The sequence below is a fragment of the Mercenaria mercenaria genome, chromosome 14 (assembly GCF_021730395.1).
Source record: "Mercenaria mercenaria strain notata chromosome 14, MADL_Memer_1, whole genome shotgun sequence".
Lineage (NCBI taxonomy): Eukaryota > Metazoa > Mollusca > Bivalvia > Venerida > Veneridae > Mercenaria > Mercenaria mercenaria.
Window position 1 is genome coordinate 18,562,157 of NC_069374.1, and position 21,143 is coordinate 18,583,299.

The 21,143-nt window shown below is 33.0% G+C and overlaps 1 protein-coding gene across 2 annotated transcripts; it reads right to left on the reverse strand.

Annotated features, from left to right (window-relative positions):
• Window positions 1-8,818: 8,818 nt before the first annotated feature.
• LOC123528052 (uncharacterized) lies at window positions 8,819-19,387 on the reverse strand. 2 transcript variants are annotated; one of them, XM_045307794.2, is made up of 2 exons: window positions 19,072-19,387; window positions 8,819-10,552 (listed from the first exon to the last, which is right to left on the reverse strand). In XM_045307794.2, the coding sequence occupies exons 1-2, from the start codon at window positions 19,256-19,258 to the stop codon at window positions 9,921-9,923; spliced, it is 819 nt and encodes a 272-aa protein (XP_045163729.1). In that variant the 5' UTR covers window positions 19,259-19,387; the 3' UTR covers window positions 8,819-9,920. The 2 variants fall into 2 exon arrangements, with proteins under 2 accessions (XP_045163729.1, XP_053378718.1); XM_053522743.1 differs by lacking the exon at window positions 8,819-10,552 and adding an exon at window positions 14,456-15,494.
• Between the last annotated feature and the right edge of the window lie 1,756 nt (window positions 19,388-21,143).

The window sequence follows — 21,143 nt, forward strand, 5'->3', positions numbered from 1 at the left end:
AGAATGAAAACCTTGTCCGGAGCATTTCTTCTTCATGCATTGAGGGATTTTGATATAACTTGGCACAAATGTTCACCACCACGAGACGGAGTGTCATGCGCAAGAACCAGGTCCCTAGGTCTAAGGTCAAGGTCACACTTAGAGGCCAAAGGTCAGATACAAGAATGACTTTGTCCGAAGCATTTCTTCTCCATGCATGGAGGGATTTTGATGTAACTTGGCACAATTATACACCATCATGAGACGAAGTGTCATGCGCAGTTCCCTTTTTAGAATTACTTCCCTTTGTTGTTACTATAAATAGCTGTTATTGTAACTTTTTCATTACTAGTCGTAGGGAAAAATCGAGACCACTTTTCTGTAGTACAACATGTTACATCCAATTATGAGGTGTATTTTGACCAATCTCTACCTGGTAAAGATTTTTGTGTGGACTTACAATTTTTTTTTTCTTTTTTTTTTTTTTTTTTTTCTTTTTTTTTAAGATTACCTTCCCTTAGTTGTTACTATAAATAACTTATATTGTAACTTTTTTATAATTGGCCGTAGGGAAAAAAAAAGACCCTTTCTCTGTGGTACAACATAGATGTTACTTTCAAATTTTAGGTGTATTTTAAGGTATCTCTACCTGGTAAGGAGTTTTTTTTGTGGACTTAATAAACAAAAGACTTACAATGATCACTAAAAACCACAAATTTAAAATTCCATTTGCAAATACACGTGCTAGAGTAAAGAAATTTGCTGTGACGGGCGTATATTGTGACATTCTGGCACTTAAATAACCTTTTTATTCTATATCTATTTAATCTTACTATAATAATAGTTTCAATTAAAAATGTTTCACTGAATATTGTATTCCTGCCTTTTCTAGTTTTTCCCAGCTTGATATGAGTGCAAATATATATTATACAGATCAATGTTAGAACTTAATAACCTTTTTATTCTATATTTATTTCACTTCATACGTAATATACGTAATTCATTGAACGTTGTTTTTTCTGCGTATAATCATTGAAAAAAGTATATGGTGCAACCTCCCTTCAACAGCCATTTGGCGGTTTGTGTGGTAATAATACTTGGCTGAGATATTATGCATATAAACATTGTTAGCAAGTTTGGTGAAGATCGGATGAAAACTGTTCGACTTAAAAGAGCGGACAAGGCTAAATTCTCCGTTTTTCGAGTAATTCAAGGACTATAATCAAAGAGTGTCTGGTACAATTTGGCTGGTTATCGAAATTGGCCGAGATTGTCAGCAAGTTTGGTGAAGATCCGACGAAAACTTAATTATAGAGTAGACAAGTTTTGGATGCTGACCGCCCGTCCGCTGCCATTCATAATCTTCTCCATTTTGTTTCTTAACCGTTAAATAAAAACTGCTGAGGTAGCTATTCAGACAGTCAATGCTGATACCAATTTCTAGGTTTCGTCAGGAACGGCTTCTTTTAGCGACATTTCAAATATTCCAACATCTGATGATCCTTTTTACTGTATTTTTAAGTTTTTGATTATTAACGAACGTTTTAATATCTAAATCAGATAGCATTGTTATCCCTTGAATCGTTTTTGTGTGTTGTAAACAAAAAAAAAAAAACTCAAATAAAATCCAGATTTCAATACGCATAATCAAACTCTGTGCATAGAGCGCCTACTTCATCCGATTTACATTCGGAACATTTTCACGCGTTTCTGGCTTTATCGTATGTTTAACATGGGACTGTTGAACCGTCCAAATACAGAAAATACAGGACTTTTTGTACGCGCGTGCGTCCAAATACAGAAAATACAGGATTTTTGTACGCACGTGCATCCAAATACCGTAATATATTGTACGGTCACGTGTTGCAAATGAACGTTCGCGATTGGATAGATAAAATAGGTATAGAATAAAATGACATATTCACTAGCGTTGTACATAATAATAATAATAACAATAATAATAACGACAAAAATAATAATCAGACAATAATAACAATGATCATAACAGCCGTATTTAAACAAAACGTCATGACCGCACCCTTCCGCCTGAGGCTATTTTACCTCTATTGCGAATACCACTGCTAAAAGCCTTACATGGTACGCCTAGACGGGCTGCATATAGAGGTTCAAACCCCCTGGTTAATGATGCTATCACAAATTATTTGAAAAAAGAAATACTACACACTACCCTACCCATAAAGCCCGTACCAACAATTACGTTTATGTAAAGCAACACTGAAAATATAAATGTTGAAATGTAAAACCCTTTTACAAAAATTTAAAAACTATCATCTGCTGCTATCGCAGTTATCAAAAACTTTAAAACAATGACGCGAAGTCTCTTAAATACAGTGTCTTGAGATTTGTTTTAAATTCTAACATAATATCTTTGGACCTACGCTTTTATGTTTAATTATAGATATATTTTCAACATAATGATATACCGGTGCAAGAACTTGAGTTAACGATGAAAGGAGCTTTATATGGTTTGTGTAATTGAAGAATCTATCTAATACATGTATGATAGTCTATACTGCTGAGCACCTATAAGAAGTATATAGAAGAGTAATGTGAATAGTAACCAGATTTAGTAAAAACATGAAGTATCACTACAGAGAGGCATATTCGTCAACTGTAAGCGTAAGAGTGTTGCATATTTTATGACCTTACACTAACAAATCAATCACAATGATTCTTGCTAACCTAACGGGAAAAGTATACAATTGTTAGATTACGACGTGTCGGGGTCGATCACCTTTTAAGAATATTCCGTAATTTTTAATTCTAATATGTTTTTCTCTGTTAAAACACTCTTACGCTAGAATGACGTCATGTTAACGTGCTGTGACGTCAATGTTTTTGTTACGACCAAGAAAGAGCGCTATTATATTTTATCTACTGTTTTAGATTAAGGACATATTAGAATCGAAACAATTTATAGCAAAGCCCATCGTGCATAAATAGTGTTAAAACACTGGTTTGCTATAAATTATTTTTTAAATAGGACGTGTTAAAGACTAATATCACTACAGCTCTAACCATATTACGCCCTGAGCTATACACAATACCGGAAAATACCAAAATGCCATTGCAGTCTATCTGAAACGTGATCGGCAAGGAAATTGTGGTTTTAATTGCTGCAGTAACAAATTATGCAGATTGATAGCTTATAACATTAAGAACACCATTAATGCTTTTTTTGGTAAAGGTATAATTTTGCACATAAGGCGTATTATAGAATTCCGATATTATTTTCGTATTTCACATTTTTCCTATTACCTTTACGAATCTCATGACAAAAAGATATCAAATGTTCGTCATTTAGTTAATAAACACCGGTGTTGAGATTGATTCCAATTCGATTTATTAGACCAGATTTAAGAAAGAAATTATTACATTTAATGCTTTTACTTTTACTAAACTCGTCTGCAGAACTATCCTGAATAATGTAAATTCTCATATTTACGTGCTTCCGCTTTGTATGCTGAAATTGGTACGGACTCATTTGAAATCTTTTTTTTTTTTAGTATTGTGTTGGTAAATTAATTTGCTACTATTTATGAACCCGTTCCTTTTTACTTATTTTAAACAAGATTTGAACATATGACTGTGGGAGAAAGAATAATTATAATAATCTTAACTCGCGTATTTTAATCGTAACAACACTAAACAGTCAAGCCGTTTTTGTTTAATGTCTTAGAGCACGTCTGTCGTCATTAGGAAATGCGTAAACAAGGTTCGATAAATACAATGTAAAAGTGTTTCGAATTTCACCTTAATACATGTATATATCCATTCTTCTGCTAGGTTTTAGCTATTATCTGCTAGCAATATCCCTTCTAACAAGGAAATATATCCACATCACTTGCAGGGACATATACAGGTGGTGCGTCAATCAACTTAGGTTGTTAACAAAAATAAATATAAGACAAATATTAGACAATATAAGGTATATTAATCCTAAGTTAAAGAAATCGATGTGTTAATGTATTGAAAAGCCACTGAAGTGCTGTGCGTCAGCAAATTATAAAGATCAACTCCATGTCTCGAAATGACGATCAAAGCTCCTTAATTTATTCTAAATGTTATCAGAAATGAGAACAACAAATTCCTTTTCATGAAACTTCCAGGGATTATTTCATGAAAAATAATAAATCTGATAAGCCTGCTTTGACTCACTCTGATTTTGTAACTGAAGCTGGCACAGATATGTTAGTGCGGGATCTATCCTAATATATCTGTTTCCGTTTGTATCCATATATCTGCGTCTTTTGTCTGTCTCTGTTTAACAGTTATGGGAAGACCTGAGTATTTTAAATAAACACGTTCGGAAGGAATATTGTATAAAAGTTCGAAGATTGAAAGAAATCATTTTATGTTCTTTTAAAACATGGGCTCGTGTATAAATTGGATATAAAGTTAGCATATCATCATAGTGATATTTGTACTTTACAGCAGACATTCTTTTAAATTTTATACCTTTGTCTAGAAAAGGTGCATTTGCTATGGAATTTTCTGATCAAATCTCTCATGTACATTATATTTGCATGTCATCGTATTTCATCAGTTTTATTTTGAGCACATCCATTTACTACTTTTCAAATATTAACATAAACTAATGTGATATATATTATATACCATACTGTGAATGTTAGGTATACATTTGATGATGTTACAGCACACTTTTACAGATATTAAATAATCGTATTGCTTGATGTCTTCGACATTAAACATTAAAAGGGAAGAGCAAAATTCGAAGAGAAATATCCATGATCCAAGAGCGCATACCCCGGATACGAAATCTTCTGCACATTGTTGGAACGTAAACAAACATACATGTATAGCAAAGTAGAAGTATAGACAAAAAGGGCATAAAAAACAAAAAAAAAAAACAACAAAAAACAAATAAAGGTGTACCACTATTGAGTTGTCAGAAGCAATTATACACATTTTACTCACTGTTAGTCCACACTATCATCCACAGTCATAGGACAGTGTAAATTGAGTAGTATATATTACAGTTAGCTTCGGAAATAATTACGATAATAACTCGATATATTTCTGATTGCTTGCGTTTTAAATGTTTGTACGCAATATCTTCAGCCCGTTAAGATTATCAGATCGATAGCAGTCCCCGCGCCTTCGACACGGGTACATAGTATGAGAACTTATCTGTACAGTAAAAGCTGTAAAAGAATTTTGGAAGCAAGCAAAAACAAAAAATAAGAAAGTATAGCAGTCCTTTAGGCAGACAGATGTACAACAGTGCATTCTAATGAATCAGTTGAACTGTTTAGTTTTAAAAGGAAAAACTCAAAGCTTTGATAGTCTCAAGTTTGCACGAAGGTAAAGACAAAATGACCTATAGTGCTAGTTAAAAAATGAGAGAAATTAATATAACAAAGCTATTCAACAGGGACACCGCTATCATCAGAAGTGAACATGGCATCTTCCCAAATGCCTTAATGGCGGCTGATACAGTTAGGAGAAGCAATCTAGAACGAATTTTTAAGAATTAAATGTTATTTTAAAGCACTTAGACGAGTATAAAACACACTGGGACTTTAAGCTAGCGGTTCATGAATGATTAGCAAGAAGTCCCAATGTTGTTTATATCCGTTTAACACACAATTAAATAACATTCAATACTTGAATTTACATTAAATTTTGTACATCAAAAAAAGTGGTTTGCTTTCCCTGAGTATCAGAAAATCAAAATGAAATACAGGCATTGATCTTTTTTCGTCTAAATAGAAAAGCCAAAAAGGACACACCCAGACTAAATTGTAATTTGTCTTCCGATAGAAATAAAGTTCTTGAATTTTCCTTTTTATTTTCCTTAATTCAAGTCACAAAAATAGTTAAATGTATAATTTAATGTTTCTTTTCCAATTTTGAAAAAAAAAATATTTCGAACAGCGCGATTTGGTTCATGTTTATTTAGGAATGACGCCAGATCGCGCATGCGGTCTCCACCCATTTTGTTTTTTTATAAAAAATAAACGATTATTTCGTCTTTCTTTATTAAATTTAGGGTAATTATTAATATTATAAGTTGAAGAACTTTTTTCACAATCGAACTAAAATTAATAAGTGTAAAATTAATTAATTACTGCTTTCATAGGCGCGTAAATATTTTATCTAAAAGTATCTTTATTAAATAATGCAGATATGGATTTAAACTTTCATGTTGATCTACGACAGGGTTACCCGAGCCTGCAACATTTTCATTTCAGTCATGTAAGTTGATCTAGGTGTCTCCACCTTTCTATTTGATCTAAAGATGATATTATTTATTACCTTCGTAAGAAATGATCCAGTTGTTTATTGTTTTATTAAAAGTGATTATGCACAGAAAAGTTTGATACGCAGAGCATGATCACATGCTCGTTGTTCACTCTTAGATGCTTCGACTTCTTTGATTCTGTCTGGTATACAGTGTACAGGGGAGACCTCGGGGTGAGAGTAGGTTGTTTCATTTGTTTTCTTAAGTTATGTCAGACTCTTAATTGTTTTTTCCCGACTATGATCTGTTTTCTGCTAATGCATTGAGCATGTTGAGTACATACATTTATAATTCTTTACATTGTCATATATTTTTCAGTAAATAAAATGCTTTTTGTGTATTGTCAGTCGTGCAGTTTTTGCCTTAACTTGTGTTAGGGATTCAGCTGGCTTGTAAAACTTTTAACTTTTAATTACTTTGTCCTGTAACTGTTGGGGCTACAAGTGATGGTTTCCGCGGAGGTAACCGGTCTATGTCAACTCAATGGTAGTGTTTTTCAACTGACCAATTTAGGGCTGTGCCAAACTATGTTCAGTTTTGAGTTTGTTATGTAACGAGCGTAGAGACAGATCGTTCTGTGTAAAATGTAAACAGACACAGCAAAAGATATGTATATGTTCAGATGCTGATATACTGTCATATTGCAGCGAAAGATTTTCGATAAATGTATTGGACAAAATACAATTTATTCTATGCACCAATTTAATTTGAAAATTAACAAAATATTACTTCGTCATTTGATTCTTATACTAATATTTTAAGTCAGATCTTTAGTACACTAATCTTTGAATAATACAAAACGCAACAGCCATCTTAATATGTTGCATCATATTTGTGTTGTCTACAAGTGCTTTTGTTTGTATATTTGAGTGTGTAAACTCGCATTTACAGGTGAAGTTGAACGTGAATATTTGTCTTTACTTGTACAATTGAGCGAGTAAAATTGCGTTATTTACAGGAAAAGTTGAACGTATAAACCTGCCTAGACTTGTACAGTTGAGCGTGTAAAAATACATTATTTACAGGTAAAGTTGAAAGTGTACGCCTGTTTTTACTTGTACAGTTGAGCGTGTAAACATGCACTATTTACAGGTAAAGTTGAACGTGTACGCCTGTCTTTACTTGTACAGTTTTGCGCATAACCTTGCGTCATTTAAAGGTAAAATTGAACGTGTAAGCCTGCCTTTACCTATACAATTGAGCGTGTTAATTTGCTGGTAAATTTGAACATCTAAGCCTGCTTTTACGTGTACAATTGAGCGTGTAAAAATGCATTATTTACAGATTAAGTTGAAATGTACGCCTGCTTTTGTTTGTACATTTGAGCGTGTAAACTTTCATTATTTACAGGTGAAGTTCAACGTGAACACCTGTCTTTACTTGTACAGTTGAGGGGGTAAACTTGCGTTATTTATAGAAAAAGTTGAATATATAAACCTTCCTTTACTTGTACAGTTGAGCGTGTAAAAATGCATTATTTACCGGTAAAATTGAACGTGAACGCCTGCTTTTACTTGTACAATTTAGGGTGTAAACTTACATCATTTACAGGTGAAGTTGAAAGTGTACGACTGTTTTTACTTGTACAGTTGAGCGTGTAAAATTGCGTCATTTACAGGTAAAATTGAACGTGTAAGCTTACCTTTACCTATACATTTGAGCGTGTAAACGTCCATTATTTACAGGTAAAGTTGGAAGTGTACGCCTGCTTTTGTTTGCACATTTGAGCGTGTAAACCTGCATTATTTACAGGTGAAGTTGAACGTGAACACCTGTCTTTACTTGTACAGATGAGCGTGTAAACTTGCGTTATTTATAGGAAAAGTTGAATGTATAAACCTTCCTTTACTTGTACAGTTGAGCGTGTAAAAATGCATTATTATTTGCAGATTAAGTTGAAAGTGTACGCCTGCTTTTGTTTGTACATTTGAGCGTGTAAACTTGCATTAATTACAGGTGAAGTTGAACGTTAACACCTGTCTTTAGTTGTACAGTTGAGCGTGTAAACTTGCGTTATTTACAGGAAAACTTGAACGTATAAACCTGCATTTACTTGTACAGCTAAGCGTGTAAAATGAATTATTTACTGGTAAAGTTGAACGTGTACGCCTGCCTTTACTTGTACAGTTGAGCGTGTAAACGTGCATTATTTACAGGTAAAGTTGAAAGTGTACGCCTGTTTTTATTTGTACAGTTGAGCGTGTAAACTTGCGTCATTTACAGGTAAAATTGAACGTGTAAGCCTGCCTTTACCTATACAGTTGAGCATGTAGACATGCATTATTTACAGGTAAACTGACACATGTAAACCTGCCTTTACTTGTACAGTTGAACGTGTATACAGGTACAGTGACTGTCGAACATGTGAGGGTTTTTAAAGGTATAGTCGAATAAGTATGCACGTTGTTAAAGTTATAAATCACAACCTGTCCATTTCCGGCGCATAATAAGTATTGATGTCAGTGCGTTAGCAACTAAAAATGCATAAATATTTAATTAAAAAAAAAGTAAAAGTAAAAAAAAATGCAGTCATTGTTATTTATTATAGAATTATCTAAGCCCGAGACAATATACTGAGTAGCAAATTACACAGTAAATTTACAAAACTACTTTTTAATATTATCAAAAACCAGAGACATTATCTTTCTTTTTAATTTTAAATAAAATGCAAAATATGTAGCCTACAATACCAAAACGAATATTTACAACAACTTTTAAGCAAAACGTATCAATATATTTAGCCAAAATAATTTAGGGAAAAAGGAACAAAATTATATTATTTTAACTTTTATCAATTTTTGAGACAAAGTTTTGAACAATTTGAATAATACGTCAACTTTGAATTGGTATATAGATTTATCGTGCAACCAGATAAAAGTAAAAGAGTAAATAATGAACCTTGTTATGAACATTTCATTTTCTGGAAATCAGATTTGAATAGAACTGTAGCAAAAGGAAGCGAAAAAAATAGGTTTTGTCAAATTCTGAAGTCTGAGAAAACATTAAGCTCTATTTTGATGCTCATTGTAAGCTTAGCTACAATTTCAGTCCACAGTCAATGTTTTTCTTTAAAGTTATATCAATGATCTATCAATATTTCAATACTTTAAACGGTAGCTGTACTAAGGATCTAGGACATAACTGCATAACATACTTACTAAACAATTCGTTTTTAAAAATTAATGAATTTGAGGTAAAATTCATTTCATCTTTTTTCTGTGAACAAAGTCCCATTTCGGCCAGATTTCCATAAAGTTGAATTTCAAAACACTATAAAATATTCGTTAGGCATTTTTTATATCTTCAAGACCAATATTTTTATTACAGTGTAGTTGTTTTAGGTCTACAAATGAGCATAAGTTCTATGGAAATCCATAAAACAATTCACATAAGTGAAACTCTAGTAAATTTTCTTTGACAGAAATACTTAAATTAGCGTAAATCAAAGTATCTGAAGAACAAGAAACAAAACCAAGATATGAAAATGTGTAATTTTTGTTGAGAGCGTGGAGTCCATACTTACTTCTTGCAGTATTTTTGAGTCCTGTAACCTTATATCTGTTGTAAGAATTAAAAAATATATAAATAAATCCACTGGTGAAGAATGTTAAACCAACAAAAGAGAGTCGTTATACAATAAATTAATATAATAAAGTCAATTGTACGGTTGTACACTCGTATGCTTAGAACTAGGTGAAAACGAACACACGGCACATGTAAATTCCCAGCCATCTTTATACGGGTCACATTTTAGTGAGCTGCATGACCCTTCTACAAAATAGAATAGTTTGCCATTATGACTCCCATGGGTACCTGGTACTACTTCCGGTTGCTCATCAACACATATGAATTCAGACGCATGGTGTTTATAGTGACTTGACATCAGGTAGCCTTTATATTCCAGAGTATAGTTATGGTGACATTCGTTTTTTCCAGGCACCATAAGGACGTTGTTACGAGGAATGCGACAAACTGCACATGGAATATCATGATCATGGAGGTAGGTCCATGCACTGTATGAGATAGTTTCGTATTCAGCCCCATAAATGATACCAGAACTTTGAAAACCATTGGTAGTTTTGTCATAGATAGGGTCCATAGGCAGGCACAATGGATTGACGGCAGTTCCGCTATGAGAATGGTGAGATCCAGCAACGTATCCTTCGTATACCAGAAATGCTGTACTAGGACAAGTGGTCCGTCCCCAGCGTATGTAGCTTGTACCGTCAACAGACTCTTGGTACGATACAATGGCTTCATTTAATTCAGCTATTGTGTCTTTCGCATCTACAAAAGAAATGTTGATTTTATTAAAAAGGGTTTTCACTACACTTTTATCGTGTAGTGAAAAGAAGCTGGTTTTATGTATGAAACATTTGTCACAACACAAGGTACAGACATAATATAAAACACTTAATCGGCTGCAATAGAAATATACACTGAATTTGTTAATCATACATCATTTTTATGAGAAGTGTAACAACTGAGTTTTAAAAAATCACTCTCAATCTTAAGAAAACAAAGAAATGCGGAAATTCCAAGATAACCAGGTTTTCTACCAACAGGTTCTGTTTAAAAAAGGGTCATGTTCTGTTATATATATTTGACTGCATCCATCATGTCATTCTGAAGTACAGATATAACAAACATAGATGTGTCATTGCCATATGTAATTCCAGCCTAAAGTCATTAATTACACCTTGACCCTACCGAAGGGTAAGGCCCAGACCAGGATTTGAACCGCGACTTGTTCATTCCACACTACAAAAGTTACACTAGATACATGCTTTAGCCCACTGCAACATGGTGGAATTTTGAAAATAGACATGTTTATGTCGGATACAAGCTTCAAGCTTCTGTCGTAAACCTTTATCTATAAACGACGTTAAATAAAATTTATCTTATCTTATACATATTAATTAAGTTAATTAGCGGCCTTGATTTGAGTGATCCCCAAATTTATTCAAACCCTATGTCTTTGATAAAAGCTACCTTTTAAACACAGTTTGCTTACAATAGGTCTACCCAAACTAAAGATATTGAGCATAAACCATTTTTCTATTTTTAGTAACAGTGACCCCAAATACAATCTAAAGCCAGTTATTCACATAAGCTTGCTATACATCAAGTTTGGTGACAGTAAATCAATCTTAACTAAAGTTGTCAACTGAAAACCACCTTTTTGATGATCACGGTGACACCTTGGTCAAAAGGCACCAAATGACATTTTTTCACAAAAAGTTAGGCTCTGACTGGGCTTTGAACCGCGATACATTTGTTCCACAGCACAATAGATCACGTTGGCCCAACGCTTCAAACCACTGCACCACAGAGAAATTAAAGTTATTGAGCTGATACATATTTTTCTAGTTTCAGTAACAGCGACCTTGACCTGAGTGATCCCTAAACACATTACGAATCTTTATGTTTGATATGAGCTATCTACACACCAAATTTGCAGACAATAGGTGTATCCAAAATAAAAATATTGAATGGAAGCCATTTTTCTATTTGAATCAAAATTATGAAATATTCTAATACGACTAGCAAATAACCTATATACATGTAGAGCAAAATCTATCTCGGGTTATTCTGCAATAACCCACGCGCGTGCAATGACGTCATCCGATCCAGGTGCGTAGCACGGTCCTAAAAAGTAGTTACCATATTTTCTAGCACTGTTGATACTAGTATGTCGTGTTAGAATCGAAATAACACGTTCCCAAGTGTGATTTATCGTAGAATAACCCGAGTTTTTCGTTCTTATGCGAAACAATATTAAATCACTCAGGCCCACGGCCTTCGTGATATATTCTTACGCATAAGAACTCAAAACACGGGTTATTCTACGATAAACCTCACTTGGGAACTTATTATTTTTTAAATCAAATTTGAGACAAGCATTCCTCATATTTAAACTTTGTAATGTAAATTGAGCAGTGACACTAATTTGTCTCCTCGTTCATAGCTGACAGGCCGATCAATTGGTATAGCAATTTGTGATGAAATAATATACTATTCAAGTCTGGAATGTAGAACAATAAACACAAATTAGCAAGTGTTGCTATGATAAGGTCTTTAAATTATGATATATTTGATACAATCTAAAATTGTATGTCTGTAGTTTAGTTTTGTATATGATTGTTTTAAAACCTCTTTATATAACATAAAATATAACTGCAGAAATGATTAGGATATTCTCTTCAGGTTACGTGCACTCTGTGTGAATTTCATCGACACTGACGCTTTCTGCTTATCAGGGTGACAAAATTAACAACGTGTGAATTGTTAACATTCTCTATTTCTCCAGGGTTCGCGACCTCATTAACTCCTCCCGGCAAATTCATTTTTTTGGCGGTTGGCTTAATGTTTTGTTTTGAAACTGATTCACGATAATTTGTTTTAAAGACTAATTACACCAAATGATAAAAAATGTTTCAGTGTGTATTTATGCTTGTTTTAATATTTATAATTCAGTATTGATTCAAAATTTAGAAAAAAGTCTCCCTGATGTGAAACATGCATAATTTATACAAAAACCTGCCAAGTGCCATCTTCTGGCTGTTATATGGCAGTTGATGGTTTAAGTAATGCTGACCTTAAACTTGACTAAATGATCCCATGTGAAATCCCAACCGTCTATAAGCTACCTGTGGGCAAAATTAAATTTCAATGCGTCAAAGCAAACAAAGCATAGTTTACAATGTCATTAATTATTGTTGGATATATTTAAATGCATTTTTATAGATATTACAGACTGTTTGGCAGATATCTATAATTCGAATATTTAACATCTTAAAATCAGTTTTATTTAATGCAACCCTTATTTCAATTAAATTTTCAATATATTTAATGATATCAATGAATTATTTTGGATGTCATAAAATGAGTTTAAAATATCATTAAATATAAATAAGGACATCATAAAATAGAATGGTTTTAGGATATAACAAAATCCATTTGGCATTATTAAATAAATTTTAGAAATCTTGAAGGTATATACAACAATATAAACGGATAATTGATATCAAACATAAAGTCTATTTTTGGGTGTCTTAAAATCTGTTTTGCGATATCATTAGATAATTCAAGTCGCTTCAGCTAAATTAGTTACATGAATCACCATTCTTAAAGTATGCCTTTTTTTCATTAAAACTATTTAGTAAGCCAACAAGTACGTGTAACACATTGACTTTCAAATTATAATGCTACTGAGCTTTGTGAGATCAGACTCGCTTTTCATTTCAGATTTTGGTAAGTAGTGTAATCAGATAACAAAGCATCAAAATAGCAGAAAAGTATCCAAATACATAATATTTACCAACTGACGTAGATTAGATAATTTACATTTTTTTGATGTTAAAACTTTCGTATTTTTAGAGTATTCCCGTTACATGTACCAGCACATGCACCAGCTATACAATGTATTTTAAACATTTTCTGTAGTTCTAACACGTCTGGAAGGTATGCCATCTCTGAAGCACGTGTTGTTAAAGGCAATAATAACATTTTAATAATTCTGGTAACTTCCAATCAAGGTGAGTATTTTGGTTCTAAAATTGTGCTTGGTCTTGGCTGTTTTACGCTTACTTAAAGATCCTTTTATCAAAAAAATCTTAAGCCCAAGTCTAGAACGTTTGCAAGTTATCAATGAAATGGTGCAAATCTAAATAAGCTGATCTATTCTAAAATTTGCAATAAACCAAATTTGTTTAATGAGAAGGTGGCCAGTTTATCTCTTAATTATCGGTCTGCTATAAAGAATGACTCGTTTGTAGGCCAGTATTTGAGAAAGGAGAAAATAGACTTTGCACTTCTAGCAGAGATGTGGTACTCTGACGATAAGCAACTTTAATATATGAAACATCCAATCTTAATCAGTATGGCAACAGATCAATGTCGCAAAAAGTAAGAATAAAATTGGTGAAGTCATTGCAATAGAGTTTAGGAATGAAATTAACATGCACAAGTTATCTGATGGCACTTCTCGAAGTTTTGAGTATGGAATAATTATGGAAACAGATTTTCAATATACCACTGTACGTGTCATTGGTGTTTATGAGACCTCCAGGTTTATCGACAAGTAGTCAGTTTGTTGCAGACTTCTAAGACTTGCTTCTACAATACTCTGACTTTATGTTAATGGGGGCTTCGATTTACACATCATGCAATATCAGACTTTAAGATTTCCATAAAGTTGAATTTCAAAACACTATAAAATATTCGTTAGGCATTTTTTATATCTTCAAGACCAATATTTTTATTACAGTGTAGTTGTTTTAGGTCTACAAATGAGCATAAGTTCTATGGAAATCCATAAAACAATTCACATAAGTGAAACTCTAGTAAATTTTCTTTGACAGAAATACTTAAATTAGCGTAAATCAAAGTATCTGAAGAACAAGAAACAAAACCAAGATATGAAAATGTGTAATTTTTGTTGAGAGCGTGGAGTCCATACTTACTTCTTGCAGTATTTTTGAGTCCTGTAACCTTATATCTGTTGTAAGAATTAAAAAATATATAAATAAATCCACTGGTGAAGAATGTTAAACCAACAAAAGAGAGTCGTTATACAATAAATTAATATAATAAAGTCAATTGTACGGTTGTACACTCGTATGCTTAGAACTAGGTGAAAACGAACACACGGCACATGTAAATTCCCAGCCATCTTTATACGGGTCACATTTTAGTGAGCTGCATGACCCTTCTACAAAATAGAATAGTTTGCCATTATGACTCCCATGGGTACCTGGTACTACTTCCGGTTGCTCATCAACACATATGAATTCAGACGCATGGTGTTTATAGTGACTTGACATCAGGTAGCCTTTATATTCCAGAGTATAGTTATGGTGACATTCGTTTTTTCCAGGCACCATAAGGACGTTGTTACGAGGAATGCGACAAACTGCACATGGAATATCATGATCATGGAGGTAGGTCCATGCACTGTATGAGATAGTTTCGTATTCAGCCCCATAAATGATACCAGAACTTTGAAAACCATTGGTAGTTTTGTCATAGATAGGGTCCATAGGCAGGCACAATGGATTGACGGCAGTTCCGCTATGAGAATGGTGAGATCCAGCAACGTATCCTTCGTATACCAGAAATGCTGTACTAGGACAAGTGGTCCGTCCCCAGCGTATGTAGCTTGTACCGTCAACAGACTCTTGGTATGACACAATGGCTTCGTTTAATTCAGCTATTGTGTCTTTCGCATCTACAAAAGAAATGTTGATTTTATCAAAAAGGGTTTTCACTACACTTTTATCGTGTAGTGAAAAGAAGCTGGTTTTATGTATGAAACATTTGTCACAACACAAGGTACAGACATAATATAAAACACTTAATCGGCTGCAATAGAAATATACACTGAATTTGTTAATCATACATCATTTTTATGAGAAGTGTAACAACTGAGTTTTAAAAAATCACTCTCAATCTTAAGAAAACAAAGAAATGCGGAAATTCCAAGATAACCAGGTTTTCTACCAACAGGTTCTGTTTAAAAAAGGGTCATGTTCTGTTATATATATTTGACTGCATCCATCATGTCATTCTGAAGTACAGATATAACAAACATAGATGTGTCATTGCCATATGTAATTCCAGCCTAAAGTCATTAATTACACCTTGACCCTACCGAAGGGTAAGGCCCAGACCAGGATTTGAACCGCGACTTGTTCATTCCACACTACAAAAGTTACACTAGATACATGCTTTAGCCCACTGCAACATGGTGGAATTTTGAAAATAGACATGTTTATGTCGGATACAAGCTTCAAGCTTCTGTCGTAAACCTTTATCTATAAACGACGTTAAATAAAATTTATCTTATCTTATACATATTAATTAAGTTAATTAGCGGCCTTGATTTGAGTGATCCCCAAATTTATTCAAACCCTATGTCTTTGATAAAAGCTACCTTTTAAACACAGTTTGCTTACAATAGGTCTACCCAAACTAAAGATATTGAGCATAAACCATTTTTCTATTTTTAGTAACAGTGACCCCAAATACAATCTAAAGCCAGTTATTCACATAAGCTTGCTATACATCAAGTTTGGTGACAGTAAATCAATCTTAACTAAAGTTGTCAACTGAAAACCACCTTTTTGATGATCACGGTGACACCTTGGTCAAAAGGCACCAAATGACATTTTTTCACAAAAAGTTAGGCTCTGACTGGGCTTTGAACCGCGATACATTTGTTCCACAGCACAATAGATCACGTTGGCCCAACGCTTCAAACCACTGCACCACAGAGAAATTAAAGTTATTGAGCTGATACATATTTTTCTAGTTTCAGTAACAGCGACCTTGACCTGAGTGATCCCTAAACACATTACGAATCTTTATGTTTGATATGAGCTATCTACACACCAAATTTGCAGACAATAGGTGTATCCAAAATAAAAATATTGAATGGAAGCCATTTATTCTATTTGAATCAAAATTATGAAATATTCTAATACGACTAGCAAATAACCTATATACATGTAGAGCAAAATCTATCTCGGGTTATTCTGCAATAACCCACGCGCGTGCAATGACGTCATCCGATCCAGGTGCGTAGCACGGTCCTAAAAAGTAGTTACCATATTTTCTAGCACTGTTGATACTAGTATGTCGTGTTAGAATCGAAATAACACGTTCCCAAGTGTGATTTATCGTAGAATAACCCGAGTTTTTCGTTCTTATGCGAAACAATATTAAATCACTCAGGCCCACGGCCTTCGTGATATATTCTTACGCATAAGAACTCAAAACACGGGTTATTCTACGATAAACCTCACTTGGGAACTTATTATTTTTTAAATCAAATTTGAGACAAGCATTCCTCATATTTAAACTTTGTAATGTAAATTGAGCAGTGACCACTAATTTGTCTCCTCGTTCATAGCTGACAGGCCGATCAATTGGTATAGCAATTTGTGATGAAATAATATACTATTCAAGTCTGGAATGTAGAACAATAAACACAAATTAGCAAGTGTTGCTATGATAAGGTCTTTAAATTATGATATATTTGATACAATCTAAAATTGTATGTCTGTAGTTTAGTTTTGTATATGATTGTTTTAAAACCTCTTTATATAACATAAAATATAACTGCAGAAATGATTAGGATATTCTCTTCAGGTTTACGTGCACTCTGTGTGAATTTCATCGACACTGACGCTTTCTGCTTATCAGGGTGACAAAATTAACAACGTGTGAATTGTTAACATTCTCTATTTCTCCAGGGTTCGCGACCTCATTAACTCCTCCCGGCAAATTCATTTTTTTGGCGGTTGGCTTAATGTTTTGTTTTGAAACTGATTCACGATAATTTGTTTTAAAGACTAATTACACCAAATGATAAAAAATGTTTCAGTGTGTATTTATGCTTGTTTTAATATTTATAATTCAGTATTGATTCAAAATTTAGAAAAAAAGTCTCCCTGATGTGAAACATGCATAATTTATACAAAAACCTGCCAAGTGCCATCTTCTGGCTGTTATATGGCAGTTGATGGTTTAAGTAATGCTGACCTTAAACTTGACTAAATGATCCCATGTGAAATCCCAACCGTCTATAAGCTACCTGTGGGCAAAATTAAATTTCAATGCGTCAAAGCAAACAAAGCATAGTTTACAATGTCATTAATTATTGTTGGATATATTTAAATGCATTTTTATAGATATTACAGACTGTTTGGCAGATATCTATAATTCGAATATTTAACATCTTAAAATCAGTTTTATTTAATGCAACCCTTATTTCAATTAAATTTTCAATATATTTAATGATATCAATGAATTATTTTGGATGTCATAAAATGAGTTTAAAATATCATTAAATATAAATAAGGACATCATAAAATAGAATGGTTTTAGGATATAACAAAATCCATTTGGCATTATTAAATAAATTTTAGAAATCTTGAAGGTATATACAACAATATAAACGGATAATTGATATCAAACATAAAGTCTATTTTTGGGTGTCTTAAAATCTGTTTTGCGATATCATTAGATAAGTAGTTCTGAAATGCCATTCTGTAGGAAAGATTGATTTCAATATATCCACTTAAGAATTTCATAAAATTACACACAGTTTTGCATGTTGAGAGAGCAAAAATGAATTAAATCGTATTGAGGATGTTTCAAACAATTCGTATGAAGAGATATTCATTATATTATTTTATGATATCTGTAATTCATTTTTGATATCATTAAACCATTTTATGAAATTTGAAAATACGTTGATAAATATCTTAAAGCACCATGCCTCCAGATTTGGCTAAAACATAATTTTTCTTTCAAACCGAAGTTCGATCATATTATGAACATTAGAATATGAATTTTTGTTTCTAACATATTTTAAAAGTTCCAAATCAAGGAGAAAAGAGGAATCGAACCCCGGACCGCCGCTATAGCTGAAGTAGTGAATAATGACTTCAAAATATAGATATTTATAATCGAGACAGTTTACCTGGAGTAAAAGCGTGACAAACGCTTTTCAATTTTTATCGTAAAAAGTAGTAAACACAGCAAATTCTCAAGTGTTTCCGTAACAGAAAGTTTGTCAGTAATTAAGTTTTAAAGCCTTCTTAAGAAATATAGCATTTATTTCAAGATATCTAAAAAAATATTTTTTTTTTGTTGTCGAACGATCTGGAGGCATGCTGCTTTAAGATCTATCTAGTGATATCAGAAAACAAATAGTAAAATAACTCCCATAGATATTCATAATTTGCATTTATACAACTTGCAGAATTAGTAAAGACATAATAATGATGAATTACTCTAACCTTTTAGTTCATCTGTTAAAGACGCGATTTTTATGTCCTGTTGAGCAGTTTTGTCCTCAAGTCGAATAAGTTTCCGCAGTACATTGTATTCACAATTAAATTTGTTGCTGCATACGACTTCTTCTGAGGAAGTTGCCGAGTTATCCTGTATGTAGAAACAGAATATTGTATATGCTAATACGAACATGTTTCTGACTTGTACACTAAATTGTTTATGATCTTATTTCAAATTACAACAGTCTTTGTCGTTACTTCGTTATTCTGTATTTGCGTTGTTACAATTGTTTTGGCTACCCACTATAATAAGTCAGTTTCTTTTTTTTGTTTAAAACAAAGTTTGAATAAGAGTATGAGATTGAGGAAGAAGGAAAAAAAACACGAGTAATCTTAGCGTATCAGAAGCGGCTGCTTTTGTTAAATATTCAATTCAAGTCGCTTCAGCTAAATTAGTTACATGAATCACCATTCTTAAAGTATGCCTTTTTTTCATTAAAACTATTTAGTAAGCCAACAAGTACGTGTAACACATTGACTTTCAAATTATAATGCTACTGAGCTTTGTGAGATCAGACTCGCTTTTCATTTCAGATTTTGGTAAGTAGTGTAATCAGATAACAAAGCATCAAAATAGCAGAAAAGTATCCAAATACATAATATTTACCAACTGACGTAGATTAGATAATTTACATTTTTTTGATGTTAAAACTTTCGTATTTTTAGAGTATTCCCGTTACATGTACCAGCACATGCACCAGCTATACAATGTATTTTAAACATTTTCTGTAGTTCTAACACGTCTGGAAGGTATGCCATCTCTGAAGCACGTGTTGTTAAAGGCAATAATAACATTTTAATAATTCTGGTAACTTCCAATCAAGGTGAGTATTTTGGTTCTAAAATTGTGCTTGGTCTTGGCTGTTTTACGCTTACTTAAAGATCCTTTTATCAAAAAAATCTTAAGCCCAAGTCTAGAACGTTTGCAAGTTATCAATGAAATGGTGCAAATCTAAATAAGCTGATCTATTCTAAAATTTGCAATAAACCAAATTTGTTTAATGAGAGGTGGCCAGTTTATCTCTTAATTATCGGTCTGCTATAAAGAATGACTCGTTTGTAGGCCAGTATTTGAGAAAGGAGAAAATAGACTTTGCACTTCTAGCAGAGATGTGGTACTCTGACGATAAGCAACTTTAATATATGAAACATCCAATCTTAATCAGTATGGCAACAGATCAATGTCGCAAAAAGTAAGAATAAAATTGGTGAAGTCATTGCAATAGAGTTTAGGAATGAAATTAACATGCACAAGTTATCTGATGGCACTTCTCGAAGTTTTGAGTATGGAATAATTATGGAAACAGATTTTCAATATACCACTGTACGTGTCATTGGTGTTTATGAGACCTCCAGGTTTATCGACAAGTAGTCAGTTTGTTGCAGACTTCTAAGACTTGCTTCTACAATACTCTGACTTTATGTTAATGGGGGCTTCGATTTACACATCATGCAATATCAGACTTTAAGAATTCTCTCTAGCCATAAGTTTGGAGCAACATGTTAATAAAACGAGAGCCTAGTCCTTTTGTTACTGATCACTGTGTTGTCAAAATAGTTCCAAATGTTAAAACAATATCTTTAGTACAGCAGTGACTTTCGGTTTGATATTAATCTGAGTGGAATACAGTTGACTGTGAAGGTATGAATGATTTTGTAAACCTTTTTGAATACAAAAATGATAAGATTCTAGATAGACATGCTTCTCTTAAAGAGAAAACTAAACAATAGGGCCAAGATGGCCCTAGGTGAGTGACATACCATAACAGTGTAAACATGTTTTACCTAGTGATTTCATGGATACAAATATTCTGATCATTTTTCATCAAGATTAGACCTTGTGGACTCTTGAGTGTACACAAACATTTTCTTTGATTTAACCTAGTGACCTATTTTTTTACCCCACATGACCCAGATTCAAACTTGTCCAAGATTTCATAAAAAACAAACATTCTGTCAAAGTTTTGGAAGATTGGAGCAAAAATGTGGCCTCTAGTGTATACAACCTTTTCTTTTGA